Source organism: Brachyistius frenatus, unplaced genomic scaffold (assembly GCF_029030835.1).
Source record: "Brachyistius frenatus isolate BFR_SWC_R1_liver_20210118 unplaced genomic scaffold, ASM2903083v1 Contig_43, whole genome shotgun sequence".
NCBI classification, from domain to species: Eukaryota; Metazoa; Chordata; class Actinopteri; family Embiotocidae; genus Brachyistius; species Brachyistius frenatus.
The window spans coordinates 779,557-807,000 of NW_027210642.1; the positions used below are offsets into that span (position 1 = coordinate 779,557).

Below are 27,444 nucleotides of genomic sequence, written 5' to 3' on the forward strand. Positions count from 1 at the left end.
CCGGGTATGACTGTTGGGGAGGAGATCTACCGAATGCAGTGTCTTCTCGACAAATACTATACCAGTGTCCAGCCATCATATATATATATATATATATTTTTTTTTTCATGTAAACTGTGGAGCTTGTGATGACACCGTCCAGCTGCATTCAATTGGCAGCTAACACAGCTAGCATTGCCAACCTCACACAATGACAACCAAAACCACCAACGAAGGGGAATTACTACCAAAGATCACAAACACTACCGAAAGCCTCGTCTAAACCGATGCTACGTAAACGCGGTCCGGTCGGTGCTCTCGCCGGTGTGTCCCTACCGTTATTTGTGGAGGATGCTCAGTGAGAAAACACCTCGCTGGTGGTGGGAGATTGATGAGGTACCGTTTGTTAGCAGGGATGCTGCTGCTGCTGCTGCTGCTGCTGCCTCTGCTACCTCTGCTCTCTCTGCGTCAGTCCCGATGACGTCAATCTGTCATCTTCTCGACCGCAGCGGCGCTCGCGCTCTCTCTCTCTCTCTCTCTCTCGCGCGCGCTCTCTCTCTCTCTCGAGGCCAACAGAAGCGAGCACGCGGCAGACGATTTGCAGGTAAAAGAAAATTAAAATTTAAAAAAAAAAAACTTAAAGGAAATATCCGCCCAAAAATGGAATTTGATAACCACCACCTGCTGCAGGGACAGCGGAGCACTTTCTCCAAAAGACTCCTCCAGCTCCGCTGTCACAAGCATTTTATATTTTATATTTTATATTTTTTACTGCTATTTTATTGCTTTTTCTATTATTCTATTATTATCTTATTGCTTCCTGTATGCTGCTGTAGCGAAAAAAAAATGTCCCCCTCGGGATTAATAAAGTAACTACCTAACCTAACCTAACCTAAACGTGGCAACGTATCCCAGTTTATCATTAAGGGCATTCATTGAGATATTTGGATGTTTCTGAGTCACATAAAGGGAGTCTATAATTTCCAAATAAAACGTAATTTAAAATTTAAAACGTTAAATCAACCTGAGCCCACAGATTCAGACACTTTTTCTACATTTTTTTTTGGGGGGGAGGGGGGGGGGGGCAGCAAGAAGGCCAGCATTGTTGATACCACCTTTTCAAAACTCTCTGTGCATTAGTATACCTAACAATGTACAGCATCTTAATAATATTTTATACCGAGAGCAGCAGGGACCAATCAGTCATATTTTGGAATCGGTACATGTTTTCCAAATGCCATGTAGGATAGATAGATAGATAGATAGATAGATAGATAGATAGATAGATAGATAGATAGATAGATAGATAGATAGATAGATAGATAGATAGATAGATAGATAGATAGATAGATAGATAGAAAACAGAGTCTGCTCATTCCTTAATTTCTTGTACACAGCGTTGGCGTTGGTCCTCCAGTCCCATCTGTTATTCATTTGGATACCCAAGTACATAGTGCTCATTACTTTCAACCTCCTCACCCATGATATTTGGTTGTCGTTCTCATCCTACACAACAAGTCGCCGAACATTACAGAATTATAATGTGCTTAAATTAATCCAGTCCAGTTATTACAAACAAATTGAGTTAGTTCTCACGGGGGACAATAAGAGTGTGTAGTGAGAAAAACTATAATAACCCTAAATTGTGTGTATGAAACTCAGGGGCAAGTTTATACAGCTGACTTATTTGAAATGAAAGCATTATTGGAATTTTAATTGGAATTGCTATTCAGAAATGTATATTTCTAGTATCGTGACATCACTTCGTTTAGACTGAGTTTTGTCAACGTGAATGGGAACATTTAAAAAAAAAAAATAACTTGATGGAAAAGGAGCGCTTGTGTTTAATAAAGTTTGAGACTTTGAATCCAAAACTATCGTAAAGCAGCCGTTTGTTTTGTCGTGCAGCTGCCAGTTGCCATAACGACGGTCAAGATGGCAGCGACGGCGGCAGGAGATGAACATGCTGCTTCTGAAGTTTTGAGAGGACTCGTTCGGCATTTAAATTGTCTAAACGAAGACAACAAGGCGACCAGAAAGAGGGCTCTTGAGTTCATCAAGAAAGAGACACTAGATAAAGGACTTTCCAGCAGCGTCTTACAGGAAGTATTCTCTGCTCTCCTCAAGCCTCTCCTCAAATGTCTGTCAGATCCGTTGGAAAGATGCAGAGAAACGACGATAGCGATGATAACGGAGTTTATTCGATGTGTCCCCAAACCGGAGGAGTCGCTGCCTTATCTCATGCCCTGCCTTGCTCAGCGGTTTGGGGAGAAGGAGATCCTGGAGCCGACCGAGGAGCTCCGGCTGTCGGCCGTGGAGATGTTGACTTTGACAGTGGAGGTGTGCGGGAAGCATTTAGCTCCCTACCTGAACGAAATGATCAGCATTCTGCAGACAGGCATCGTAGACCCCTTTCCAGATGTTAAAAGAGAAAGCTGCAGATGCGCCCTGAACTTTGCGAAGTGTGTGCCAGGTTGGTGCAGTTGTTTTGTTGTTATAATCAGTTACCATGGTTGCAAAACACGCAGACATGTTTGCGACACAAGAGGTCTCTTTCCTGTACCGCATAGCCCCCCTGTAGTATTTTTCTTAATACATGTCCTCTATTTATTGTTGATTATTGAAATTGTGTCCTACTATTCCATTAAAAAAAAAAAAAAAAAAAACCAGGCCATGCACTGCTTATTTCACTATGTATGTTCCTCCTTGACCCCAAAGATTCATTTATTTTTGCTCATGCAAGCATTGAGGTGCCCTGACTGAAAGCACCATTCATCCGTAGCAGTTTACTTTAGTCAACATGAATAGTCGGACTAGTCCAGAAAATTGGCACTTTATATGCGATCCTTTTTTTTGTTGTTGGCATCGAAGGACACTTTTGTCTAAAGCGCAAAACGTTTTCTAGCCTTTGAAATCACGCACAACATTTGAAAGATGTTAAAAGATAGTGTTACAACCAAATCCCAGCATGTATTTAGTCTCATATGATAAAATTGTATGATGTCACCGTGCGACCCACCTTTCAGTAAAAGAATTGAATGGACAGAAAATGTTTTCTCTTCTTTCTTCTGCAGAGTGCTTTCACATGCAAGCTGAGAGTCTCGTGAAGCCTCTCATGCTGACGATCGCTCATCAGCACTTCCGGGTGCGAGTGTCTGTCATTGAAGCCACGGGGGCAGTCATTCAGCACGGCAGTGGGAAAAATGTAGATGATGTACTCTCCCACCTGGCTCAGAGGCTGTTTGACGACTCGCCACAGGTACAGTTTTTTACTAATACTGTAAGTCTCTTGTAGAGCTCTGTATGTGTGTGTGTGTGTGTGTGTGTGTGTGTGTGTGTGTGTGTGTGTGTGTGTGTGTGTGTGTGTGTGTGTGTGTGTGTCCGCCCACCCACCCGCATGTACTTCTTATTAAAAGTTATTTGCCTTCCTCCAGAGCCTCTGCTGGTCTTAGAAATCAAAGCATTTCGTCTCCGTGTTGAGAAATTAATGCTTGACCTCTGGAGTGAAACATTCATATGCTGAGTTGTTCTTTCTTTCTCATTGTCTCTTTTGGTCCAGGTGAGGAAAGCTGTGACTGCAGTTGTCGGTGATTGGCTGTTGCACATGAGAGACCGATATTCTTATTTCCACAAACTCATCCCACTCCTGCTGAGCAGCATCGACGATGAGATCCCAGAAATAAGGTTCAATTTGACAATGTCATTCTTTACTTCTCACTTCATAATCGAATTTGATAAAATAATGCCATATACCAAATATATTCTCCCAATGTTTTACATATATCTCACAGCAGAGACACCGACCTAAATATCTACTACCTATGTGAAATGCGGTGCATAATACTGGCAACAGTGGCAGTGTTATTTACTATATTGACTATTTTTTACCCCTCATGCAGACTTCTAGCAGCTGACTTATGGAGGCAGGTCGGTGCGCAGTGGGAGACGGAGAACGAGGATGATATCAAGGACAAGATGGACTTCCTTGTCACCCCACCTCCACACTATCCACAGGGAGGTCAGTCTCTTTCAAAGCAGCCGTTTCTTCCCCGCTCGCTAGCATTTTTAATTGAGATCGGCAAACAGATGGGTCATTTGGTAGATAAATGGAAGGACTCCAAACTTAACAAAGTGAATGATGAATAACTGTGGCCATCGCAAGTAGCCCTGTTACTCACTTTTTATGTCGACCAATTCATCTATATTTACAGCTGTTCTTGAAGTACCATTTTTAGTTTACATCCTTATCTAAAGTCAAAGCCCTGAGAGTTGTCTGCATGTTTCTGCAGCTGCACAACCGTGTAACCCTAAATGTAAAAACTACACCTTACTGCATTTAATCTCTTTATTACAGCTGTCCATGGTTATAACAGACAGTAAAAAATTATGCCTTCTGTGACAGCTTTGTTGTCAGGGCAGGCACTGGCTTTGAAATATAAGTGTCTGCCTCAGGGCCCAGGAATGAGTGTGAACCTGAACATAGTCACCATAGTTTTCCGGTGTATATATATGTGTGTGTGTGTGTGTGTGCGTGTGTGGGAGGGGGTTTGGGGTGGGGGGGTGGGTCTGGGTCTGCATTTTGATTAAAGCTCCTATACGTGTCCCAGAGCTACACATGTGACAATGCATATGAATACTGGCTCAGCCCGGGGACAGGGATGGAAAGGAAAGGAAGAGGCTCTCTCTCCTTCTTTGTCTTTCTGTTTCTTGCCATCATAAATCTGCCGCGCCTCCCAGTGTGAAGAGGTCACTGTCAGACAGTGAGAGACGACCAGAAAGGGTCGTGCTTGGTCTTGTCCTAGTGTGTTTCTCTGATTTATCTCTGTCTTCCTTTAGACTCTCTTCCTTTCTCATTAGTGTGCCTAGAGGAGAAGGAGAATAAGGTGGCGGTGTGGAGAAGGAGAAGGGGAACAGAGGGGGAACTGAATTTAAATGTAGAAGGCTATTTAAGAATGTGTTTCACTTGCTCTGACTAGTCCCTCGTGGCGAAGTTTTAATCATAAAAAGTTAGATGTCGAAAACGTAATGAGCTGGAGCCCGGTCAGTTGACATTTAAACATGAGACCCGGTGTTGTGTTTTTTTTTTCCATAGTGTTCAGATAGTTAATTACAATGTAGATTACAAAATTTCACAATCCTCATTAAAAAAAAATATATAAACTACATGTGTACAGAGTAATGCAGCCAGTAAATATGTTGCATTGTGTGCTGCCATTGTTGACTTTAAAAAATAAAATAAAATAAAAAGGCTTGCCAGCTTTAGTTATATGACCATTTACACAATTTTGATGAAGATCAACAACATGCCCTCCTGGAGATTGGTCAGACAATGAATCTGAAAACCAAAGTAAATCACCAACTGAAGGTAAAGTAGATGCAGCAGGTTGAGAGGAAGTGAGTTCTTCTCAAAAAGTAAATCAAAAATTAATTGAATTTACATTACAAACTCTTTACCAACAGTATGCTAAAGTACTGCTTGTTTTCTCCTCCAGTAGAGCGTCCAGGGCTGGGCTGCAGAGAGCTGGTGGTGAGAAACCTGGGGAGGCTGGTACCGGCTATCACCCATGATGTGACCGATTGGCTGGTGCCGACACGGGTCCGGACCTCCCAGCTTCTCTCCGTGTTGCTGCTCCACGCCGAGGACCACAGCACCCAGCACCTGCAGCCTCTGCTGGCCACCCTCTACCGGGCCTGCACTGACTCGGAGAGGGAGGTAGTGAGTAATGTGAGTCCCACAAAACTGAGGATTGCAAGGAATTGCAGGACGTTGCACAACACAATGTATTCCCTATTTTTGACTCGGGTGTGGCATTCAGTCATTCTCGCCCTGTGATCAGACACAGTGGAGTAGAGCCGTTTTGTGATATTTCAGTCATTATTACATGGAATGATTTCAGGACACGTCTGCCGAGTCGGCAGTTTTAGTTTCACGTGATTCCATCGACTGTCCTCAATTTAGACCGGGCCAAGCAGGGCTCAAGGACCTGGGATGCACCTGTTTATAGGAGGATTGTGTAGCTCTTTGATGTGACCAAAAAAAAGGGGAAAGAAAAAAAAAAAAGCCTTCCTGTCTTCATCTTCCTTTGCATGCCCCCATGTTTCTGTGTCCTCACTCTCTTCCTCTCTGTGCCCACCACTAGTGCCTGGCAGCTGCTAAACTGTTAGGGACCTTTGTCCCTCCACCCGTCTTCCTCAAGCTGCTGCTGGAACATGTGACAACCTCGTACTCTTCCTCCCACCCCTGGGCCCCCCTCATGGTGCTGGCTGCGGTGCTGGGAGGCTGCTCCAAACCGCTCCTTAAACCACATCTCCTACAGATTGCCAACACTCTAGCCCAGCCCGACGTCTGCCAGGAATATCAACAGGTCAGCAGAGGGAAGCTGGGGTTTGGTTGTGGTTGACCTGTTTTTAACATATTTACCTGAGAATGACTGTTCTTCCAGTAATGCCATCTTTCTCATCCACGCCCACTACAAACACATCCTTCCACTTTAGTTAACTGAGAAGCGTCAGCACCTATGAAGTTTACTGTGAAGGGGGAATAAGCCGCTGTTTAAAATGTTTTGATTGCCAGCTTTCCTCGGCTCTCTTTGGGTGCCATGTCTTGATCACCCTCCCACCCCCACTCCCGCACCCCTGAGATCTGTGTACACTACCTGCTTCTCTTCAAGTCTTGTTAGGTGATCTTGGCCGTGTCAGAGAAGGTCATTTTCTGCTCTGTCTGTGTACCTTAGCACTCTTATTTTTGGCAATATCAGTGCAGCAGTCATACTGTATATTTCTTGCCTAATTTGACCCTTATGGAAATAGGTTTCGTGATAAGATGCCACATGTCTTAAAGGGGCTTGAGCTGAAGAGTCTTCAGAAGAGTTTTCAATAGCACCACTGTACATGGTGAGTTCAGTGGGTTCGCTGTTGAGCAATTCTCCAAAATGCCAACCCAGCTAAAGTGACAGTGAGGCCACATGGTGTTTTTCGAATCTAACATTTCAAGTCTTTGATCAAACTGTCTCCACTCACACACAACTTTGAAATGTGTGCCTGTAATTTTGCACATATCTGGGTTTTTTTTTTACACAGCAGAAGAAATTATTTAAAATATTTCTCCGCAAATAACAGTCTGCCAGTGGAAAAATCCCATCAAGTCCGGAGCAGACTCTTCTTTTTCCTCTTGCACCAAATATGTTTCTCTTTCGGAATCAAAACAACAGTTGTCTGGCAGAGGGCTATTTTCTGATCCAGCAGCACCACTGACTCACCTACACCCATGACCCCATCCCCCTCTCAGAGTGGACTGCAAGAATTTCCTCCCAGCAATAATGATAACAAAAATCCACACATTTCACGTGACCCCTGCATGGCTGCTTTGACCCGCAGAGCAGACAAGGCAGCACATAGGCTTTGTTTTTTTTTTATAGCCATCCTAAGGTCTTATCACCGGACTGCGGGTCAGCCATGCCTTCTAAAAGAATCCCTGAAATTTCAAAGCCTGCCTGGTCAAGGCCAGTGATAAATGAGGAGGGAATCTGACCTCCCTCTGTCCTTCCTCAGTGCTATCCGGTGGGGTCAACCAGAGAGAGAATTATCAGGATGGGACAGTCACATGCTGTCACACAGATGCAGGCAGACCTCTGCTTCCTCTCTGTCTGTGTCTCCATCTATCTTCCTCTCTCATTCTCTCTCTCTCTCTCTCTCTCTCTCTCTCTCTCTCTCTCTCTCTCTCTCTCTCTCTCTCTCTCTCTCTCTCTCTCTTTCTCTCTGTTTCTGAGGTCAGAGCATTGTGATTCAAGAGCCAGTCCAGACAAAGCACCTGCAACATTCTTTGACAACAGGCAGAGGTCATTGCAGAGAGAGGGACCTGATCACTCTGTAGCTGTAAATAACACCACTGGAGACAGAAGCACCTGCATTTAGCCAGCCTTTTTTCTCTTTGTGCTAAAATGCTGACCCAGAATATCTTCTGATTGTTCACACTCTTCTTTCCGACTTGATCATGGTTTATTTGCCTGCAGACACACAATGGGAGCATACAAATAGTGGACCTGTTTTATTTTATTTGACTCTTTATAACACTTTAATAAGGCATTTTAAGAACTTTAAAAAATACATTTGGATCCAACTGCAGAGAGTTATGTGCCACTTGACCCAGAGGGAGAGAGGAAGAAAACGCAAAGTTTGACTTGGACAAAATGAAGCCTGTTAAAAAAAAAAGATATATAAATAACCTTCAAAGAGAACAGAGGCAGGAGGGGGACAGCAAGGCTCTGTGGGGAGCTGAAGATTTTAAAACTGATATATGATGCTTCTGCACGACGTAACCTCTCCGACTCTTTCAACTCTGTTTTCCTTTCTTTATTTCAGTGGGGGGGGGGGACTGCTTAAAAAAGTACATGACAGATGCTCAGCAAAAAATACAAACACTGGTCATAAATTTAAGATTATGTCTAGAGCTTGAGTGAAAATGAAAGGCGAGCCAGTGGTTAAAGAAGCCACTGTGTGCTGAGGTCCCATGTTTAATTTATAAGGGATTTTGCTTATGAATCACATGCGGGTTTCTTTTTAAAGGGTGATTCCGCAGAGGATTAAAACGCCCACCATCACACACACCTTACAAAGCTGAGTGTTACTGTGTTTAAGTTGCCATGGTGACATTGGCATCACAATATATGCAGGGCTGGAGTAAACTGGTAGACAGTAAAAAAAAAAAAAAGGAGGCTTAGAGAATTAGCTGGCTAATTTACTACCGAGCATGTGACAGTGAGCATGCCCTCTTGGGGAAACTCTAAAAAAAAAAAAAAAAAAAAAAAAAAAAAAAAAAATGCCACTGTAGCCCAGAGGAACAGATCAGCGGGAGAGTGGTTAGAAAATACGGCTCTGTGTCTTTTCATCTTGTCTGTGCATGAAAAAAAACCTCACAATTTCACAGCTTAAAGTATTCTGTTGAGTATGTAAACATACTTCCATACATAAAGCATGTCTCCTGGTTGCCTGCATGTCTGTGCTTTGTCATGAATGACAGATGGACACTGCTCACTGCTCCACTGAACGACAGATCAAGAGAGAACAAAAAAGGCCCGGAGAGCAAACTTTACCTGACTGCAAGGCCATCACACCGACTCCCCCTTGTTTGTTTTCCTGTTGCCATAGCAATATGGAGTAACTGTGGGAGGGGGGGGGGGGGGGGGGCTTCCCACTGGATAAGACTCCATCGCCTGGTGTGGCTCCTTTTAAAGACGAGCTGTATGGGTGTAAATGATGTATCCAGAGGTGGACAGATGCACACACGCTGTGTAATGAGGCCCCTGGAGCGTGCCCAGGCCATTGAAACCAGGTGTATCTCGCCTGGCTCCAGGTGTCCACCTAGTCATTACATCTCGCACCACTTTTTCCGCTCTCGCTCTTTCTCACTCTCGTCCAGCCCTAATGGTTGTTTTCTGCGCACGTATAATGTGCCCATCTGCATGTGTGTACGATAATGTGTGTCTGCCCCCCCGTTTGTCACGTTATTTCCACTACTGCCTCCCTGGCGCTCCTGCTGGGGTTATGTGCCAGTGAATGGCACGGTCGCAGGCAGGGGTTTCCCCCCCACCCACCCACCCGTCAATGACGTGTGAACACTTTCAAACAACAGTGCACAGTGCAGTGAGCACGCTGTTTTAAGTGTTTGGTCTGGTCACCTACAGAAATGAGGGCAAGTTGTGGTTGCTCAGAGCTGCATGGAAGTTTAGTGTAGCCTCAGGAAAATCTCTTGACAGACCTGGAATATATATATATATATATTTATTTATTTATTTTATTTATATATATAAACATTTTCCAGAGTGTGCTCAACATTATTGCAAAACAAAAACATTTGCGTGTGTCTCACAGGCTGGAAGTACCTTAGTTCCCCTTCTTTCTCACAACTTTTTTCTTTTGTAATGCTCCTGAGCATCTTGACTTGGCATACCACCTCCAGATTAAAGCTAAACAATAGCGCCTCAAATTTGGGAAAAGATAGAGCACCCCCTAGCGGCAGAGCACTGGTATTTGTCATCCAAGCAGAGTGAGTTCCTCACACAGTCCCCCTCACCACCCAAAGCAAACACTTGCTTTGCTCTCAACCCTCCACATACAAGAAACACGCAGGATCTCTCGATCTCAAACACACTTACACCTTACACCCTCCCTCAGTGTCCTCGTAACCCCCACCCGCCCCCTCCCCGCCGCCCCAATGAGCCCTAATGACAGGCTGCATGAAAACAGGAAAAGAGGCCATGATCCCAGTGATGGCATGGAAATTAGCCTGAGCTTCAGGTCTTTGTTTAAACATGAGCTCACCACAACACTGGCTGACAAGCGACAGCTATCACACATGCTCATGCTTGGAGATGGAAAGAAAGTTCTCACACTCAGCCTCTGCAGCTCGTGCATACTTATTATTTGTATGAAATAAGAGACAAGTGGTCACTTACTTATTCCATTATTTAGGGAGTTATTTGATTAAAAAGCAGAATTGTCCTTCAGAATTCACGATAAGTAGATTAAGGAGATGGTTTCCTGTGAAAGACAAAGTGGCGAGGACTGCAGGGAGGTCCATCAATAGACGCGGCGAAAATTTCAAGCATCGTTCTTTCAGGATCTGTATCAAACCGGACAAATTATATTTTAATAATGCTTCCCCACTCTTGCTACTCTTTTCCAGATTATGTACTTGGAGCAGTTGTTGGCATGCGTGGATATGCAGCTGCATCAGTGTGAGTCAGACTGTGGCTCAGTTAGCCTGCAGCTGTTGCAGGTGCTGGTCACTGTCCAGAGCCTCTCTACCGAGCAGCAGCTCAGCGAAAAGGTGAGAAAGCTCAACAGTGTGAAGATACAATCCCAGATGCGTACTTCTTGACGCTTTCTTCCTCATGGGCAAATTAGCATATTATTGTGCAATTAAATTCTTCTCTGAAAATCTAATCTTTTTCCTTCACTTTTCTTTTTTCTATCCTTTTTTTTTTTTTTTTTTTTTACTAGAACGGTAAGCAGGTTTTATGAAGCAAGAGCTATTCAAGGAATGTAAGCATTTGTACAGGTTCAAAGTGGGCATGGCCAACAGTATAATTACCCACTTAGCCAGGGGAGCTGAAATTGCACCTTTGGAGTGGAACTTTAAATCCAGTCTTGGGTGAAAGGAGGCGGGTGAAAGATGACGAAATAGAGGGGGAAAAAACCAGATGGGAAGAGTAGAGTTGTATTTCTTAGCAGGATTGTGTCATCAGCTCAGCCCCATTCGGTTCCATAAAGCCGCATCAGGCCTCAAAAGCCAACTCGTATGCAGGTAACGAGCTTCCGTCTTGTGGTCCGCCTCCAAATGCAAAGCACAGACAGGAGCAGTGACAAGCGAAGGCAATGGTATCTGAGGTCAGCGTGTCATCTGACTTCTCGTCGCCGCCGTAGTCTAATGATAGGGAGAGGAGCGGGAAGGAACTGGCACAGATGCTTGCCAGTCACCACATGGGCCACCAGTGTGACTGTGTGTTTATGTCTGTCTGCGTCGGTGTGTACGTTCACACGGAGAGCTGTATTAGAGAAGAGATGAGACGGAATGGATTAAGAAAGAGAGGAAGGGTGAGAATGGCCTTGGGCATTCCCGGACCCAGAGGAAAAGCAGATCTTGTTTTCTCATAAAAGGGGCATGTCTTTCCCATCAACGGACAGCTCAGGGTTGTCTAGCTCTCTTCTGAAGGGGTCGAGCTTAGACTCGGACAATGTCTCTGTCCATGTCCATCCCTAAGGGACTGTGAAGGGAACTATGAAGTGCCCCAAAGGTCAATTCCCCTGCCCTAAAAAGTCAGCTAATTATTTACTATCCTAACTCTCATTCCTGCCCTTTCCTCTTAGTTCAGCTTTATTGGTGTGTGTGTGTGTGCGTGCGTGCGTGCGTGCGTGCGTGTCAGTTCCTGTGCCTTTGTGACATCCTGTATATCTGAGTTTTTGTTTCTAAGGGGTTTTATGTGAGACCTTATCATGTCTGTGGTGTTGTTCTTCCCATGATTTCACATGATAGTTTCACCCATGTGAGCTTGACCTGGAGAATTCCTGAAATTATCAGAAAACAACACTAACAGTTCAACTTAAACACAATATTCTGCTCTGTTATCACTTTTTCCTCATCTTTAAGCATTGCTCCCACCCAATGTTTTTTTTTTTTTTTTTTACGACAGTCTTTATGATTTCAAGTATAACTTGCATCTTAACAATGTGTTGTCATCAATTTTGTCCCCACCTCCCTCTCTCTCAGGCCTTGGAGAGTGTACAGCTCTTGTGTAAGGTGCAGGGCCTGGACTCGGTGATGAAGCTTTATAGACAACATATGGACCAGCTGCTGAACTGGCTGTCTGCCTCTGTCAACACCTGGTCCTGCTACTCCCCACAGAGACTCCAACTGCATATCATAGTCATACAATCAGGTGAGATCTGAAGCCTATACATGCACAAGACATTGCAAAACTATACCACAGGTGTACATATAGAGACACACAAAAGAAATACAGTAAGGTTTTGAGAGATCAGTCCGCCAAGTCACCAGTTAATGGTGACAAAATCAAAACATTGGTCATCAATCTGAACATGCCGTTTGGCTCCATTTCACCCCCAGCATGTTTGTGAGACTGTAACCTATGTAATGTTTTATTAGAAATCATAAATCATATTTGAAGCATTCAGTCAAATGTCCTGGGTAACGTACTGGTCTGTGCTGGTCAGAGCAGTTGTCAGCACCATCCATGTTGATGGATGTGAGGGCGGTCAAATGACCAAATGTTTAAGATGAAAATGACATGATTCATTACTTCACAGTCCCCAAGGCTGTGTGCACAGTGTCATTGTCCAAGACCAACACCCCTCAGTAACTGTCACTCAAAGGCCTTCAAACACAGCAGAGGACCTTGTTACGCAATTAGAGAGGCTCATGCTCAAACATGCCCACACAGGAAAAAAAAACATGGCTGTCATTAGCACCAGTTGGCTAACTGACTTTTGTAAATCCCTGTCTGTCTCTCTGTTTGTCAGTCAGCCTATGTGGTCCATGCTTGGTGTCTGTGTTTGTGGTGCGCAGGGTTAAAAAGCTGTGACCCCTGGTTTTGGTTCTGAGACTTCACGTTACCTCCCCTTATACTATTTAATCCTCCATCATCACCACCTCCCTGTGCCACCCTTTAATCTCCATCTCTTTCTCCCTCCCTCTCCTCTCTTTCTAATTGACTAGGCAGTTGGCTACCTCTCTAATCCTCACACACACACATACTTGCACACACTCCCACAGCTAACTGACCAGTCCATTCTAAGTCCACTCAGTGATCCCAATGCAGGTCACTACATCAAACAGCAGCAAAGCTCCCTGCTCTTGACCTTCTCTTGGATCAAGGCCACTTTGAAGCTCTGTGTGTGTCTGTGTTTGTTTTATTTGAACATGTTGAATGCTGTTCCAAGCCTCCATATAGGTTTCATTCTTGCAGATGTGATGTTTTGTCTATTAACACAACCCAAGGACTTTGCTACAGGCAGCAAAACAGACAGTGTGTGACCACTGTGTTTGATGTGCCCATGATTCAGGGAAATCAGCCCCCTTCTGCACAATTGACGGTAGTTTATGTGACAACTGAGAATTGGTCAGTTTGCTTGCTCATCAGCTCTTCACCCACTCCATCTGTGTTTGTTGGAGACGGGAATAATTGTTGCCCTCTCACATCCTCCTCACAGTCTTTTTTTTTTTCTTCAGCTGGTGTCAGAAAGTCTGACTTTATGTAGTCTGGAGCAATTACTCTCTCCCGCTGTAGATATTAGGGCCTTGCTCCAGGACAACATATTGGATAACATGTTGACTTTCTCTCTAGGCTCTGTATTTTTCCATTTTTCTGTTGGCTGCTGAGCCATATCTACAGTCACTCTAAGACGTCTTCTCAAACACCTCTGATGCAATGGCACATCCGTGGATTCACACATTCCTGTTGGATGAAAGCGGCCTCTTTCTAATCTGTCTCTCTCTCTCTTGGTTTTTCTCATATCTTTTTATGATGTTGGCTCACATCCTCAGCCAGACTCAGGATTTCCTCTGTCTTCTCTCATGTCTGTACAACTCAGAGTCCAAGCAGGGCATGGACACCCATTACTCATTACACACACACACAGAGCACTATACATGACTCTGTAAACATGCAGTCAGACTATTGGTGAATAAGTGTGTGGGCATGAATGTAACTGGGAATATTTGCACTAAGTGTTTCTCATTTTCCTGTCAAAGGCTTTTGTGTAGAAACACTCTGTCTTACAAAGTTCGTTTTACGTCTCATTTCCTCTGACTCTGTTACTGTCTCACCCGTCCATTGAAGTCTTAAAATCGCAAGGCCCCTGTCAGCCTAACAAAAAGGCCTGAAGTGTGTGCAGACTTTTGCTTTTTGTTTGTCATTTGACAAAGAAGAATTGATAAATTAGACAAATGCAAGAGTATTCTCTCTGTTAACCTACTTTTGGATAGGATAAGTTTGCTGTTTAGTAGTTTGTTAAGAAACAGAATGAATTTGAGTCCTCTGACCATTGACCCAGAAGTAAGGGACATTTAGGAAGACTTTAAACAAAGAATCCAGGTTCAAACACTGGTGAAGGGCTCTATTTTTGTTGCACCCCAGTGACCAGCACTCCAACAGTCATTTTGAGACCTTGAAATGTGATTTTTGTACATCTGTGATATATTCGGTGCCAAGCGCTGAGCACACGGTGCGCAGGTGTGAGGAGAGGCTAAACGGGTAGGAGGCTCATTCTAATAAAGCAATGCAAAGTGGCTTTTTTGAAACACGCGGAGCAAATGCGCTGCAGTGACAAAAAAAAAGAAGCTTAAAATGTAAATAATCATGTTAAATTATTCCATCCCCAGCCAGTATGTCTTTAAATTGCCATATAAATGAATTCTTATTGTGTTTAAAGAACAAATGTCTGCTCTCTGCATCAATTTATCAATAAGTGTCAGTGAATCATACATTGCCAGCTCTTACATTGCACACCTGCTTTATACTGCACTTTTTCTTCACTTTAATTCATCCTTGCGGCAAAGTAAAGGAAGCAGGATGAATAAGTTGATAAATCTCTACCCTCTGATTAAAAGATGCAGCGCCAGGTCGCAGTGCCATTACGCACGACTGTCCACTGTGTTTACTTTTATTAACATAACAGCAGGTTGCTGCAAAGTAACCCCAATTCATTCAGCACGCAGCAATGGTATGATTTATGACTCATTCAACCTTTATTTAAGATTCCCTGAGGGCAACCCTCATTGACAATGATTCTGAGATCACATATGGAAGAAAACAAACAACAACATGCAAATCATGTCAAAATCATCAAAACCCTTGCAGACAGGCAGCGGACGGTTATTAATTATGTTCCAGATGTGTACAAAAGGTATGAGAGTATTCAGTTTTAGTTCACATTGTAAGAGATTCCATGAGTTTGCTGCACTTACACTAAACGGTTAGTCCTAGAACGACGTACCTGAAGAGCCAGCCACTCACTGCAGCAGGTTAGACTTCCAGTGCAACAGAGATGTGATGTATGATGGTCATTTTCCAGTCAGGGCTTCATAGATATTCAGATACCAGTGGTTGTTGCATCTCTCGGTCAGAGAAGGTGAGCCGACCTTATCATAGAGGATGCAGTGGTGGGTATTGTAGCCGTCATCGGGTAATACATCTTAGGGCTGAGTGGTAAACTGAGTCTAAAGGCCTTAGTGTGCAGGCAGCAGCATTTCTATAAATAACATCTCCATAATCTAAGACTGAAAAGATGGTTGATTCTACAATCCTCTTCCTGCAGCTCGAGGGGAAGTTGGATTTATTCCAGTGGAGGATCGAAGCCAATTTTAGGTTTTGATTCAAAATGGTGATTGAATGTGAGTTTGTCATTTAAGCCAGATGCCGAAGTATTCGTTTTCTGTAACCCTTTTGATGTTTGAACCATTGGTATTCGAGATAGATTGCTATTGTCTGAAATTTTAGATCTTGGGAAAGAAAACGTGAATTTCATTGGATTTGCTTTCGGTATTGCATTAAGATTATTGAGGCAATGCTGTAGTGATTGAAAGGAAAGTTGCAGTTTCTCGATGGTTAATGCGACAGAATCAGCTATACAGTATAAAATAGTGTCGTCCGCATACAGATGGGTTTGGAAGCCAAGTAGAGAAGACACAAATTTCATGAATGTCAATGGTGAATAGAACAGAACCCAGAACGGGTCCCTGCGGTCAATAGTTTATGTGAGAGATGTTGGATAACAACAGTTTCACAATCCTGTGTGGTTTTGCATTGTGTGGTACAAATGCTTTTGTGTCACATTTTACAATACAGTATGATCATTTATGAGGTGGGATGCAGGAGCGATAAAACTGAAAGAGCTGGGACTGATGTGTTTATATAACAGGCTTCAACAATGTTGTATTATATTTATCATCATTGTACAAGTTCATTTTTTTTTTTTTTTAAACACGCAATCTGCCTTTGGCTGTGTCTTTGAGATGTTGTGTGCTCAGGTCATGCTGCTCTGCACTGCACTGCTGCACCTACATGAACCAAGGTAGCAGGTGTGCATGGAGAAGCCTACCGCTTTGTGTTTGTTGTTAATCTTGCGTGGTTAAAATGGGGCCTTTAAGATCCAAAATTACATTAGGTTTAATCCCAATGCTGAAGAATGCTAATAATAGGCATGTCCGGTGGCCTAATGATTAAGATAAATGCCACGCCACTTCAACATTTCTAGTTTCATGTCATTCCTTTTTTTTTTTTTGCCTTCAATTTTACATGTCCCATATAATGTCCAATAAAGTTGCAGTGTGCTAAAAATGCAGCAATGTTCACCATTTGTGTGTGTTTATAGGTCCAGTGATCGGGGAGTTTCTGAGCCAGTTGATGCCTCTTCTCCATAGCTGCCTCCAACCAGACAGAGACCCAGAAATCAGGATGAGCATCTTCACAATGATTGCCAAATTACTACTGGACGCAAACAGCACACTGGATTCCCAGGGGTGAGAGAGACACATTTTCCCACACTAACTATGAAACTAACTTTGGAAGGAGCTGTTTTTGTTCAAGAAAAGTTATTGTATATTTTACACTGAACAAAGACACATACAATATGCTGAATTAGTTTCATTTTCCACATATTCATGACTGCATGATGCTACAATGAGCTTCAACCTCAGTGACTTTGAGTTCGTCTAGTTTTCCGAGTAATCATTACTAGCAGTGCTCACATTTTTAGACTGCCTCACAATGACCTCCAAATTTGCACCAAGAACTAGAAATGCACACACAAAAGTTATTTCATGTCATTATAGGCTTTTTGGGGACCTTGATTCCTAGTAGAGTTGATGATCGGAGTTATATATCCTAAATATCAGTAGTGTCCTAGAAGTGATAAACCTCATTCCCTGCACAGCACACAGATTGTAAGAAGTCCCATTTGAGTTAAAATGGTTTCCTGGGGAGTATCAGGTAGACAAACTCTGACTAGTCTATCACTTCCCAGCTTGCTGCTGTCTAAATCTCTCATCAGTAATTTGAATGCTTATTAACTGATTATGGAGAAAGGATAGAAGGGATGTATGACACCCAGAGAGGAGCCCCTCTCCCCCCACCCACCCAGCCAGCCTCCAGGGTCCCCTCTGAGCCCTCAGCTGTGCAGCGCTCAGCCTGGGCTCAGACCTCCAATCGGAGGGAATGCATTAAACCTGAGGCCTCTCCGGGTCCCAGCGGTCACAGCAGCTGCTCCCGTCGATCAGAAAGACAAACCCTGTCTGTGGGGTTGCCATGGACACATCTTTTCTGTGTGTAACCAACCCTAATGCTGCAGCCAAAAGGTCTGTTTTGGTTCATTGGTGTTTCCATTGGTTAATAGGCAGAACAAACTGTTATTACTTGTATGGGAGCGCATTGAAAATGCCTTTGCCTTGAATTGGCAACAGAGTAAAGAATCAAAGACAAAATAATATCCTTGTCAGTGAAATGTGTCACATAAACAACAGTAAGTGTTCTTAAGCCAGAATATTCTGCCACCTTTGCCAAAAATGTGGAATTTGGACATTCTGCTTTCATCAGATTTTTTTATCCATAAGTGTGCATATCAGACAAAAGAAGTCTCTGTCTGGTCCCCACTTCCAACGTGGCCACCTGTGCTGCTAACTGGTTCCTTCATTCCTGAACTATATCTCCGGTAATCACAGAACCACGAAGAGACAGAAATCATGTTCTACCTTCAAAAGGTTTCAAATAAATGCTTAATTCACACTATGTGGGGCTCTGTGGTCTGCCATAATATTTCCATTCATCCTCATCTCATCCCTCCATTCATGATTTACGGCCAGATCTTTTCTCAGCAGATTGGAGGCCACACACACTATATGTCATCAAGAGTACAATGATAGTCATAGAGAAAACCTCTTTGCTTTGTTCTGCAACCAAAATGACATAATGACAGCTCCGCCATAGAGCAACCTGAAAGGGAAAGTTTGTGTATATGTCAGTGCCTTTCATCCTCACACACTCACGCTGGATATGAAATTTAAGTAGAAGGTGATGTGAAAGTTTATACTTTTTTTTCTGGATGTGGCAGGCCAAAATCATGTGCCACTTGCAAGGCAGATAAGAGTGTGCTTTCATGTGTGTTTGAACTGCAAAAGACATTTTTGTTTAGGCTTAATTTCACATTTCAAGACATACGAGAAAAATTATATTTGGGTTAGATCTCCCTCTTATTCCAATTGTGGTTTCCTTGTGTCAGGAATTTTCTAGATTGTAGATAAACTAGTAAGATGAAAGAAGACAAAATGAAGCAGATCCAATTGGGCATTTTACCCTGTAATCTGCAACCTACTCTAGAAACAAGACTTCACCTCAACACATTGGCTGAGTCTTTAATTAGTTTTAAGAAAAAAAGATTTTAAGAGTTGAGGAAGGGATAATAATATAGATCTATTCCAGTGTCAACTATTTCATAATATGTTGAATGTAGCCAAAAGTATATATAGAACAATTAAGCTGATGTTCAAAGCAGTGGAATCTGTTTGAATGTGGTTCTGTGCATGAGACCAAATTCTTTATATAACTAATTCTTAGTCTTTAATGGCAGCTCCATCAGACTTAGTCATTTGGACAATAAATAAGAACAATGACATTTGTTCAATCCTGCTTGATAAGAAACTGAATTGCTTGCACAGATTTTCTGCTCTGTTGTTTTCTGAGAGTATTTGTTTGGGCAGTAGCTTTGTGAACATCTCAGAAGCACAGAGAGCTCCAGTGTGCAGAGACCCATGCTGTGTACAGTCAGAATTCCCTGGCACCTGGTGTGTGTGTGTGTGTGTGTGTGTGTGTGTGTGTGTGTGTGTGTGTGTGTGTGTGTGTGTGTGTGTGTGTGTGTGTGTGTGTGTGTGTGTGTGTGTGTGTGTGTGTGTGTGTGTGTGTGTGTGAGAGTGAGAGTAAAACATAAAATTCTACTCTTCCTTCCATTGGACATCGTCCCCTTAATATGGAAATATGTCTTTCCATCCTCTGGCGTCACTCGTGATGAGCTGTCAACACCTGTGAAGATGAAGCACTGAGCTAATGCTGCAGCACAGCCCTGGTTGTATCAGTGGCACACAGTCTCCCCCTACTGGCACTGAAACGTTACAGCACGCTACGGTGCAAACGCAGCGCACGGCAAGTTTAATGTGACACCAGCTGAACAGCCAAAGACTAGAGGCAGACAGGAGGTGGTTGGCAGTAAAGGGCAGCGCAGACTCTGGTAGATTGTGGATGTCCGAGAGCCTAAGCCGGCGTGGAAAAGAGAGGAAGACGGGGAAAAGAAGGACACCCAGATGTTGCAGTCGTTGCCTCCTGCTCTCCTCCACTCCCCCCCACCCTTCTGCCTTACAAAGTGTGGGAAAGTGACTGTATGATTGTGTTGCAGCAGTCATGTTACACTCCCAACAGAAATCATTGTTCGCTTGTCTTTAAATTGTTTCAGTGCTTTTTGGTTGCTGTTGAAATATATGAATACAAAAGGCTGTTGCATGAGGCAGAGAAATGTCTCATTCCGTCTCCTTTTTTTTAATTTTTTTTTTTTTATTATGCATCTTTCCAGGCATTTCCGTGATGAGTCGGAGAAGTTCCTGTGTGACATCGTGCTTCCTAACCTGGTGTGGCGCGCAGGCCGCACTGCTGCCGCCGTCCGCACCTCAGCCCTCAGCTGCCTATTGGCCCTGCTGCATGGAGGGGCCATCACACCTGGACAGGTACACACGGACAAAGACACCGCAGAAAGGACATCTACAAATCTATCTGCCTACACAGACACGCATATATATGTTCTTCTTTTCTACTTCCACCTGTGCGAAGGGACTCATAAACATTGGAAGCAAACACCGGATGTCGGCCCTCTCCAGTAGGACGGCCTTTTGATCTCCAGATCTGCAGAAACACTTTTTATTGACTCAGCTGTAAAGGAAAAGATGTGGTAGTGCATTCTTGTAATCCATCAGGGGTTGACATTTACTTCAAACTCTCTGCTTTGTCCATTTCACATCAAAATAGACGCTCCCACATGGCCATTTAGGGAAAAATATTGTCCATCATCTTTCTCTCCTTGGCTGAAAGAGTTGGCCACAGCAGGTAGCAGGTGTACGTGGGGGCAATCGGGTTCACATACCTTTGTCCCCGAGGAACAATGCTCCCACTGTTCTGGGCCCTCGTTGTATGTAGGAACTATCACCGGAACGTGCCCTTGCACCTGCCTGTCGGAGCATGTGCCGAGTTACAGTACGTGCGCTCGCACAAGCACACGCACATCTGGCTGTGCTTGCCCTTGCGTGCTGCAGAGTGACCAGTTGAAACCGGCTCACGCACCTCTTCCGTTCACACATCTTTAACTACAAGGCAGTGCAAACATCTGGGGGACAATGTAAGCATGGGTGTGGGTGTGTGGGTGTAGGTGTGTGTGATCAAACTACTCTTATCTAATGGCACCCAAATGTCCTCAAGAACAGAAATCCTGGAAAGTGGTGATTTAATAAGACGGCCTTATTGTGAAAGTCAGATTATGGTTAAGATGCCATAAACAACATGTCCTGACAGATGTAAAAACAGAGAGTTATGTGTACTTCCACATGCAAGTCAAACAGCCTTTCATTTCGACGGACAATGTTTCCTCACTACTCCCTGTGAAAACAATTAGCAGCTCCAGTTACGCTTGGCACTCTCAGATCGTCAGTGATGTAATACCGGATCACTTCTCTGCCAAATTTTCCTCCTCTTTTTTGTCTCCTTCCCTCCCTCTCCCCTCACTCCTTTTTTTTTTTTTTTTTTTTATTGTTTCTCCTGCGTGGTTTCGATAGCAAACGGACAGGGTGACGGAGGTTTTAGCCATCACCTCGTGGTCTGTGGCTCAGCGCACTCAGCGCACTCAGCCTCACCTTGTTTGTCCATTACCTCTGTTTCTCATCTGCCGGTGTGATGAAAACATCTTGTTCTTCTGGAGTTGGGCTCGAACGTTTATATGAGCTCAAGTGATATTTCACTCACACAAATCAAGACAATAAAAAGTTAAACTATTCTGGGGATGTCGACGGCGTCTTGAAGTTGTCGCTCCAGCAAGCTGCGAGTTTATAACCTCGTAAATCAAAGAAAAAAGTTGAAACTTAACAACACCAAAACAACTCTTTCAATCTGATTTTTGTAAACCACAGACAATATTTCTTCTTCAGTGAGCATGAATTGTATCAACTGTGCAGGCAGACTTTGAGTTCGGTATGTCTGACTTTTGCAGCTGCTCTGTCTGGATGAGAAGCTGAGTCCCCAGGTGCTGTCGGCCCTGGAGGAGGACTCTCAGATGAGTAGACTGTTGGCTTGTCGCTCTCTTTCTGCCATACTCGGACTGATAGGAACCAGTTTGCACCACGAGGCTCTCATTAAGATTTACCCTGGTAAGTGACAAACGCTCACATGCAAAGTAATACACTACTTTCATTTTGTATCATTGCAATTAGTTTATGTACCTGACATAATCACAAAGTAGTGGAATACTGGCTGTTGGGGAAACATTGACTTAATTCGTAATGTCTGCTCTCGCTGCAAGTGAATGTTGTCAGATGCCAAAAGTAACAGAAGATTTTTTTTTTTTTTCTCCTCGTTTTTGTTTTCATTGTTTCTTTTCCTCCACAGAGCTGCTGAAGCGTCTGGACGACAGCAACGAGGAGGTGCGTGGTGTGGCCCTGCAGGCAGTGGGGCTGTGGCTGTCCAGCCTGCCCAAAAACTACAACCCTGAGCTCTGCACTCCCCATCTGCAGTTCCTCTTTCAGAAGCTCCTCCTGCACCTGGATGACCCCGACAGCTCGGTGCAGGACCAAGTGCTCGGTGAGGCTGGGTGGTGTGGTTTGGTAACTCTGTTTTGTCTAGCTGGCCTCAAATTATTATTTTGTTTTGTATTTTATTTGATGTTAATACTTAATTATACTTATTTTATAAGAATGAGGGACTATTGTGAGTGGGACACGTGACGCATAACGTCCTCATGTCCATATACTCTGCATGATTTCAAAAGATGATGCGCGATGGGCCACATGATCTTGATGAAGTGAGAATCGTATTCAGCTGATAAATATGGTGTATGTGAGGCTGTGATGAAAGCAGAGTTTGGGTGCGATGCTCTGCAGATCAGCCTTCCGTGTCCGAGACACTCACAGAAGGATGACAGGAATTCGGGGTGTCTCCTATCAAACATCTGATTGTCGTACTGGCACGCTGCCAACAGACCCTCCAGTCCCTCCTTTCAAAAGCCCTCTGTTATCCTTCTTTTTCACGCAATTTATCACCAAGAGCAGCGTGAACTATGTCCCCTGCCAGAGTACGGTAAGTCCAGTAAGGGCCGGGGCTGGTGGTGGACTTCAGGAGTGAAACACAAGATCCAGATATGGATAAACACCCACCTAGAGAGAGGTAATTTACAGGTTGATATGTGTGCCTTCAAGTGCTGACACACATACACACATACATACAGTACACTTCGGGTAGACTGGGCTGTGTGTGTGGCAAATCTCTGCCTCTCCATTCAGGATCGTCCTTCACAACCGTCCCACTTAATGACAACCACATGAGGACCCATACCACCTTTCCACATCTGTCCTCGGGCCCATCCCGCTTAATCCCTCCGTCTTTTATCTGTCAGCCTCTCTTCCTCCTCTCATCCCCTCGGTTTTTCGACGAGGGCTCGTAGCTTCACGGCTGTGTTTTATTGATGCATCAGTGGAAATACTTTTCCTGGAGTGCGGAACGGAGGCACAGCTCCTCTGGACTTTCACTCTCTCCCACTCTCATGGATGTTAGCTGTCATTACTTCTGACAGGACGCAGGTGAGCGCTGATGCCTTAGCCAGTGATGAGAGGCCTTGCTACGGGATCTCTCATCTACAGAGAGACGAGAAAGAAAAAAAGAAAAGAGGAACGCATTCTTCTACTCACCAGATGCAGCAAAGGCTTCCCTACCATGAACTGTAGCCCAACAATAGCTTTTTACAACACTTAAATTCTTTTTTTTTTTTTTTTTTTTAAATCATTGAACAGGCCTTCAAGCAATTTTAGACGTGTAAAATAACTTTATTAACAGCCATAAACTCTATATTTCTTGTAGAGGCGTGATTTTGTGTGTTGTATTTTTTTTAAGGCCTCCATTTAATATAAATACACTGTAATTCTGTATGTTTCAGTTTAAACATGAAAGGAATCCCTGAGACTTCCTTTACTGTCTAAACCCATCCTGAATATGCAACAGTGATTTATCTTGAACTCATAAAGGAGGAGTCTGGGGATATTCTTACTTTCATATTGTCAACAAATCCAATGAAAATCCCCAAATCAACCTCAAATTGATACTAATAATTATTATCTGTGGAGTCAAAGCCTGATATGTCTTATTCCTGCTATAGAGCGCCGTGGATGTCTAAAAACTGAGCCTCACTGGGTGACATGTTCCTTCTTTTTCCATGACCATGAGCCCTTTAGTTTATTTTGAGTTGATCCCACATACGCCATCTTGCTGCCATAAATACTCACTAAAGCACCAAATCTACTGTAGAAAATATCCCCCCAACAAATGAACAACTTAATCCTGTTAGAGTAACATCTGTTAACAGCAATAGTACTTTAGACTAATATATTGTCTACCTTTTATAAAAAAAAAAAAAAAACATGAATGCTTACTTTGTCTGGGCTTCAGGCTGAGAGTCTTCGACGTAAGAAGTAAGAAAAACACTTCAGCCCCTTTTCCATTGCCGGTATCAGCTCGGCTCTACTATACTCTACTCTTTCTTGGTTTGCCATTGTCCGTTAGATACCGCTTGCTACCTGTTATCAGATACTTTATTTGGGATCGCCTCCGTTGGCTCTAAGCAAGCTGAGCAGATTCGACAGGTTAAAGTGATGTTCTTGGTTTCGGTTTTCATGGCTGATCATAAAAAAATAAAAAAAAATACACAAAACAGCCTCTCCTGGGAACATAAATTGGTGTAACCGGGCTAACATACAGTAACGGGCCATCCCTAAACTGATTTGGCATTAACTTCAGATTGTGTCAACATATCAGCTCCATATAGTTTAAGTATACTTGTATGTGCCAGCGTGCTTGGCCCAGTTCTTCACCCTGTGATGCTCATGTCGTACCGGTGGATTCATAGACAGCCTCGGAGTCTCTTTGTGAAATGAGATGACCTCACATCTTGCTGAGTGATCGTCTGTGTCTGACAGCGCCCATAACCGGCTGTGCCCCAAATGTGGAAGCAATTCCTCACTCTCATGCACGACTCTGTTTGAAGCTTTCTCTTTTTCCCTCCTTGCTCTCTTTCCTCCACTCCATCTCTTTCTGCTCGTTCCTTTTAATAGTTGATCCCATTCTTATGCTTCTTGTATTTCAAACGCATATCTGTGAAGTGGCCTGATGTCTGCAGCATGTCCTGACAGAATGATGGACAACACTGCCATCCCCTCCCGCTCATCCCTCCTTTTCTCACTGTTGGCATGGGTGTAACTCACTTCTCACAAGCCATCATTGTTCTGTATTAATTCAAAGTCACTCCCCCATCCACATCCGTCCACGCAGACTACAGTAAACACAAAAGCTAAAAAAAAATCCCCTCGATCTCCTTGAAGAACAAAGGCGGGTATCAAATGATGAGTTTACATGAGCAAACTCATCCAGAGTGATGGCGTGTCACCGCTGGAATACCACTTTTACACAGTCGTTTCTGAAGCATTTATCCACCGACAGCAATTGAAGTAATTCAATATAGCTCTGAAAGTCAGCAGAGGATGTGGGAACAAGGGCAGAAAAGATTTTAACAGTGAATGCTCGCCTCCCAGTGGAAGGAAAAGAAACCTGCACATCTTTGGGTCGCTAACTAAGCATCCTGTAGTACATCAGTGCCATCTGCCGGTGTGCAGAAAATATAGAAAAACAAAAGCTTCTTGATGCCCACAAAGCAGTATAAGGCTATAAAACTATAGCAAAGTCCTACCCAGCTCTTAATTTGTACCATTTGAAATGTCATAAAAGAAATGGCAGCTCATTTTCATTTTATTTCAAGGCACTTAACATTAAAGTCCTCACACCAGAACCTTACAACATTATTCAGAGCAATCCAACAATTCACCAGTTCCCATATGCGTGACAATTATTTTTTTTACTACCTCTATTTTTTTTTTTTATTCTGTTATTTGTATTGCTTTGCCCCGTATCTATAAATGCTGCTGCAGTGAAATAATGTCCTCTTGCGGGATTAATAAAGTATCTATCTATCTAACTATCCATCCATCCATCTAAAAAAAAAAAACACAAAAAAACTCCTCTTTAACAGGAAGAAAAACCTCCGACAGAACCAGGCTCAGAGGTCCATAAACTGGGTCTCCACTGAGGAGCCCTCACAAGAAAACCTTATCGAGACTTCATCACAAAAGTCTGAAGTCTGCAAAGCAACATCTGGATAAGGCAGTGGTTTTGGAAACGAGAGCAATGGACGGTTCAAGTTAAAAATTTAGCTATTTGCAGCAGCAGTTTATGAAAAGAAAGCCTTACCTGTTGTTAGTGATGGGAAATATTCTGCTTTTGGGTTTTGTGGCAGCCACCAGCAAATGTCATGCAGTTTGTCAAGAAAGCGAGAAGTAGGTATTTTTCTTAGCACTTAAACACACGCTTTTCCCCTTGTTTCCTATTAAGTGGTTTTAAGATTTGTATTCCTCACTGACTGATGTTTCCAGCCTGCTCCTACTCGTTATGGAGTCTCTAGTGATGAACAAAAATTGAACGAGCTATTGTCGAAAAGCACAAGTTTGTAGTGACTCTTTGTTACGCAGTTAAGTATGATTTTTAAATGGACTTACATGGAGCAGAGTATTCTGACATGCTGCTTTCGTACTGGCACTTTAGGATCTTTAGTAATTGATCAAACTACTTGTACTTGTCTCCGCTGCAGACTAGCGTTAGTCAGCATCAGGTCAAGTATTTTTTTTTCAGCCTTGAATGTTGTCTGACTTTCTTTGGTCTTTTGTTTGATTTCCATCCCACGTCCAGACTGCTGACTCCTCTCTGTTGTGTGTGTCTCTGGTTTGCGTGTGTCCAGAGATCCTGAAGAAAGGCAGCTCCGTCCATCCGGCTCTTCTGAAGACGGAAGCGGAGACTGTGAGGGACAAACAGCGGAGTCCTCTCTACTGCGACCAGCTGCTGCGGCACATCAGCTCGCTGCCCTCGGAGACTACAGCAGACTGTCCCGAGTGACGTCGAACACGGAGACTGATGAGCTGTGTCTTGACGGAAAGGGATTTTACTCTTTGTTCATCAAAGTTGTGGTTGAGTAACAAAAATTGTATTTTTGTGAACTTTTCAAAATGTGCTTTAATGCACAAATGTCTCATTTGCTGTTTGTTTTAGTGCAGCTTTCCTGTGATCGTTCCTTTTATTGTGCTCCTTCAGTTCTGATGTTTGGTTTTTAATGAAAAACTACTTCTGAATGTGGATTGTGTCGCTGCCTTTGATGGATCCGTGTGGATACCTTGCACACAAACTCCCAGCATCCAAGTGGGTAAACGAAACTGGTCATGTGATCTTTGTCTTCAAAATAAAAGTTAGGTTTTGGTTTTTTTTTCTGTTTTTTTTTTTTTTTCTTTGTCAAATCGACTTAATGAGTTGTTTAAATACGTATAACTAAATTAAATAAATCGGAATGATTTACACATAACATGAAATCATATTTGAATACTATAACCTGCGACAGAAATCATCCTAAACTGTTTCAAATCACGTTTCTTCACTTCTATAGGCTGCATTTCAACACATGATAATATGCTTTTATTTTTCATATTTTTGAACGGATATTTGTAAAGGTATTTTGGTATTTTCTCGCTTTACATTGACGACAGCAGCGACGCTCCTTCTC

General features: G+C 43.3%; 2 protein-coding genes across 4 annotated transcripts in view; one reads left to right on the plus strand and one right to left on the minus strand.

The window, feature by feature from the left end:
* prkar1b (protein kinase, cAMP-dependent, regulatory, type I, beta) overlaps positions 1-456 on the minus strand; it is a 65,211-nt gene extending 64,755 nt beyond the window's left edge. Inside the window, exon 1 of one of the 2 annotated variants that reach the window (XM_069702811.1) lies at positions 316-456. The gene's annotated coding sequence lies outside the window, so the exon portion shown is untranslated. The remainder of the gene's footprint in view (positions 1-315) is intronic. The other variant, XM_069702812.1, reaches the window with a different exon arrangement.
* A 1,463-nt stretch (positions 457-1,919) lies between these two features.
* LOC138623339 (dynein axonemal assembly factor 5-like) lies at positions 1,920-27,236 on the plus strand. 2 transcript variants are annotated; one of them, XM_069702809.1, is made up of 13 exons: positions 1,920-2,452; positions 3,054-3,238; positions 3,539-3,663; positions 3,879-3,997; positions 5,472-5,704; positions 6,120-6,344; positions 10,664-10,807; positions 12,248-12,416; positions 16,870-17,017; positions 20,113-20,263; positions 21,793-21,949; positions 22,188-22,379; positions 26,632-27,236. In XM_069702809.1, the coding sequence occupies exons 1-13, from the start codon at positions 2,164-2,166 to the stop codon at positions 26,784-26,786; spliced, it is 2,292 nt and encodes a 763-aa protein (XP_069558910.1). In that variant the 5' UTR covers positions 1,920-2,163; the 3' UTR covers positions 26,787-27,236. The 2 variants fall into 2 exon arrangements, with proteins under 2 accessions (XP_069558910.1, XP_069558909.1); XM_069702808.1 differs by having other exon boundaries at positions 2,062-2,452; positions 5,475-5,704.
* Positions 27,237-27,444: the final 208 nt, after the last annotated feature.

What these genes read in the sequence shown, in the direction of transcription:
- LOC138623339 (XM_069702809.1), top strand. Translation starts at nt 2,164, where the DNA reads ATGATAACGGAGTTTATTCGATGTGTCCCCAAACCGGAGGAGTCGCTG. An exon ending in AGAGGGAGGTAGTGAGTAAT is followed by an intron (nt 5,705 to 6,119) that starts GTGAGTCCCACA and finishes GCCCACCACTAG; the next exon opens with TGCCTGGCAGCTGCTAAACT. An exon ending in AGCAGCAGCTCAGCGAAAAG is followed by an intron (nt 10,808 to 12,247) that starts GTGAGAAAGCTC and finishes CCTCTCTCTCAG; the next exon opens with GCCTTGGAGAGTGTACAGCT.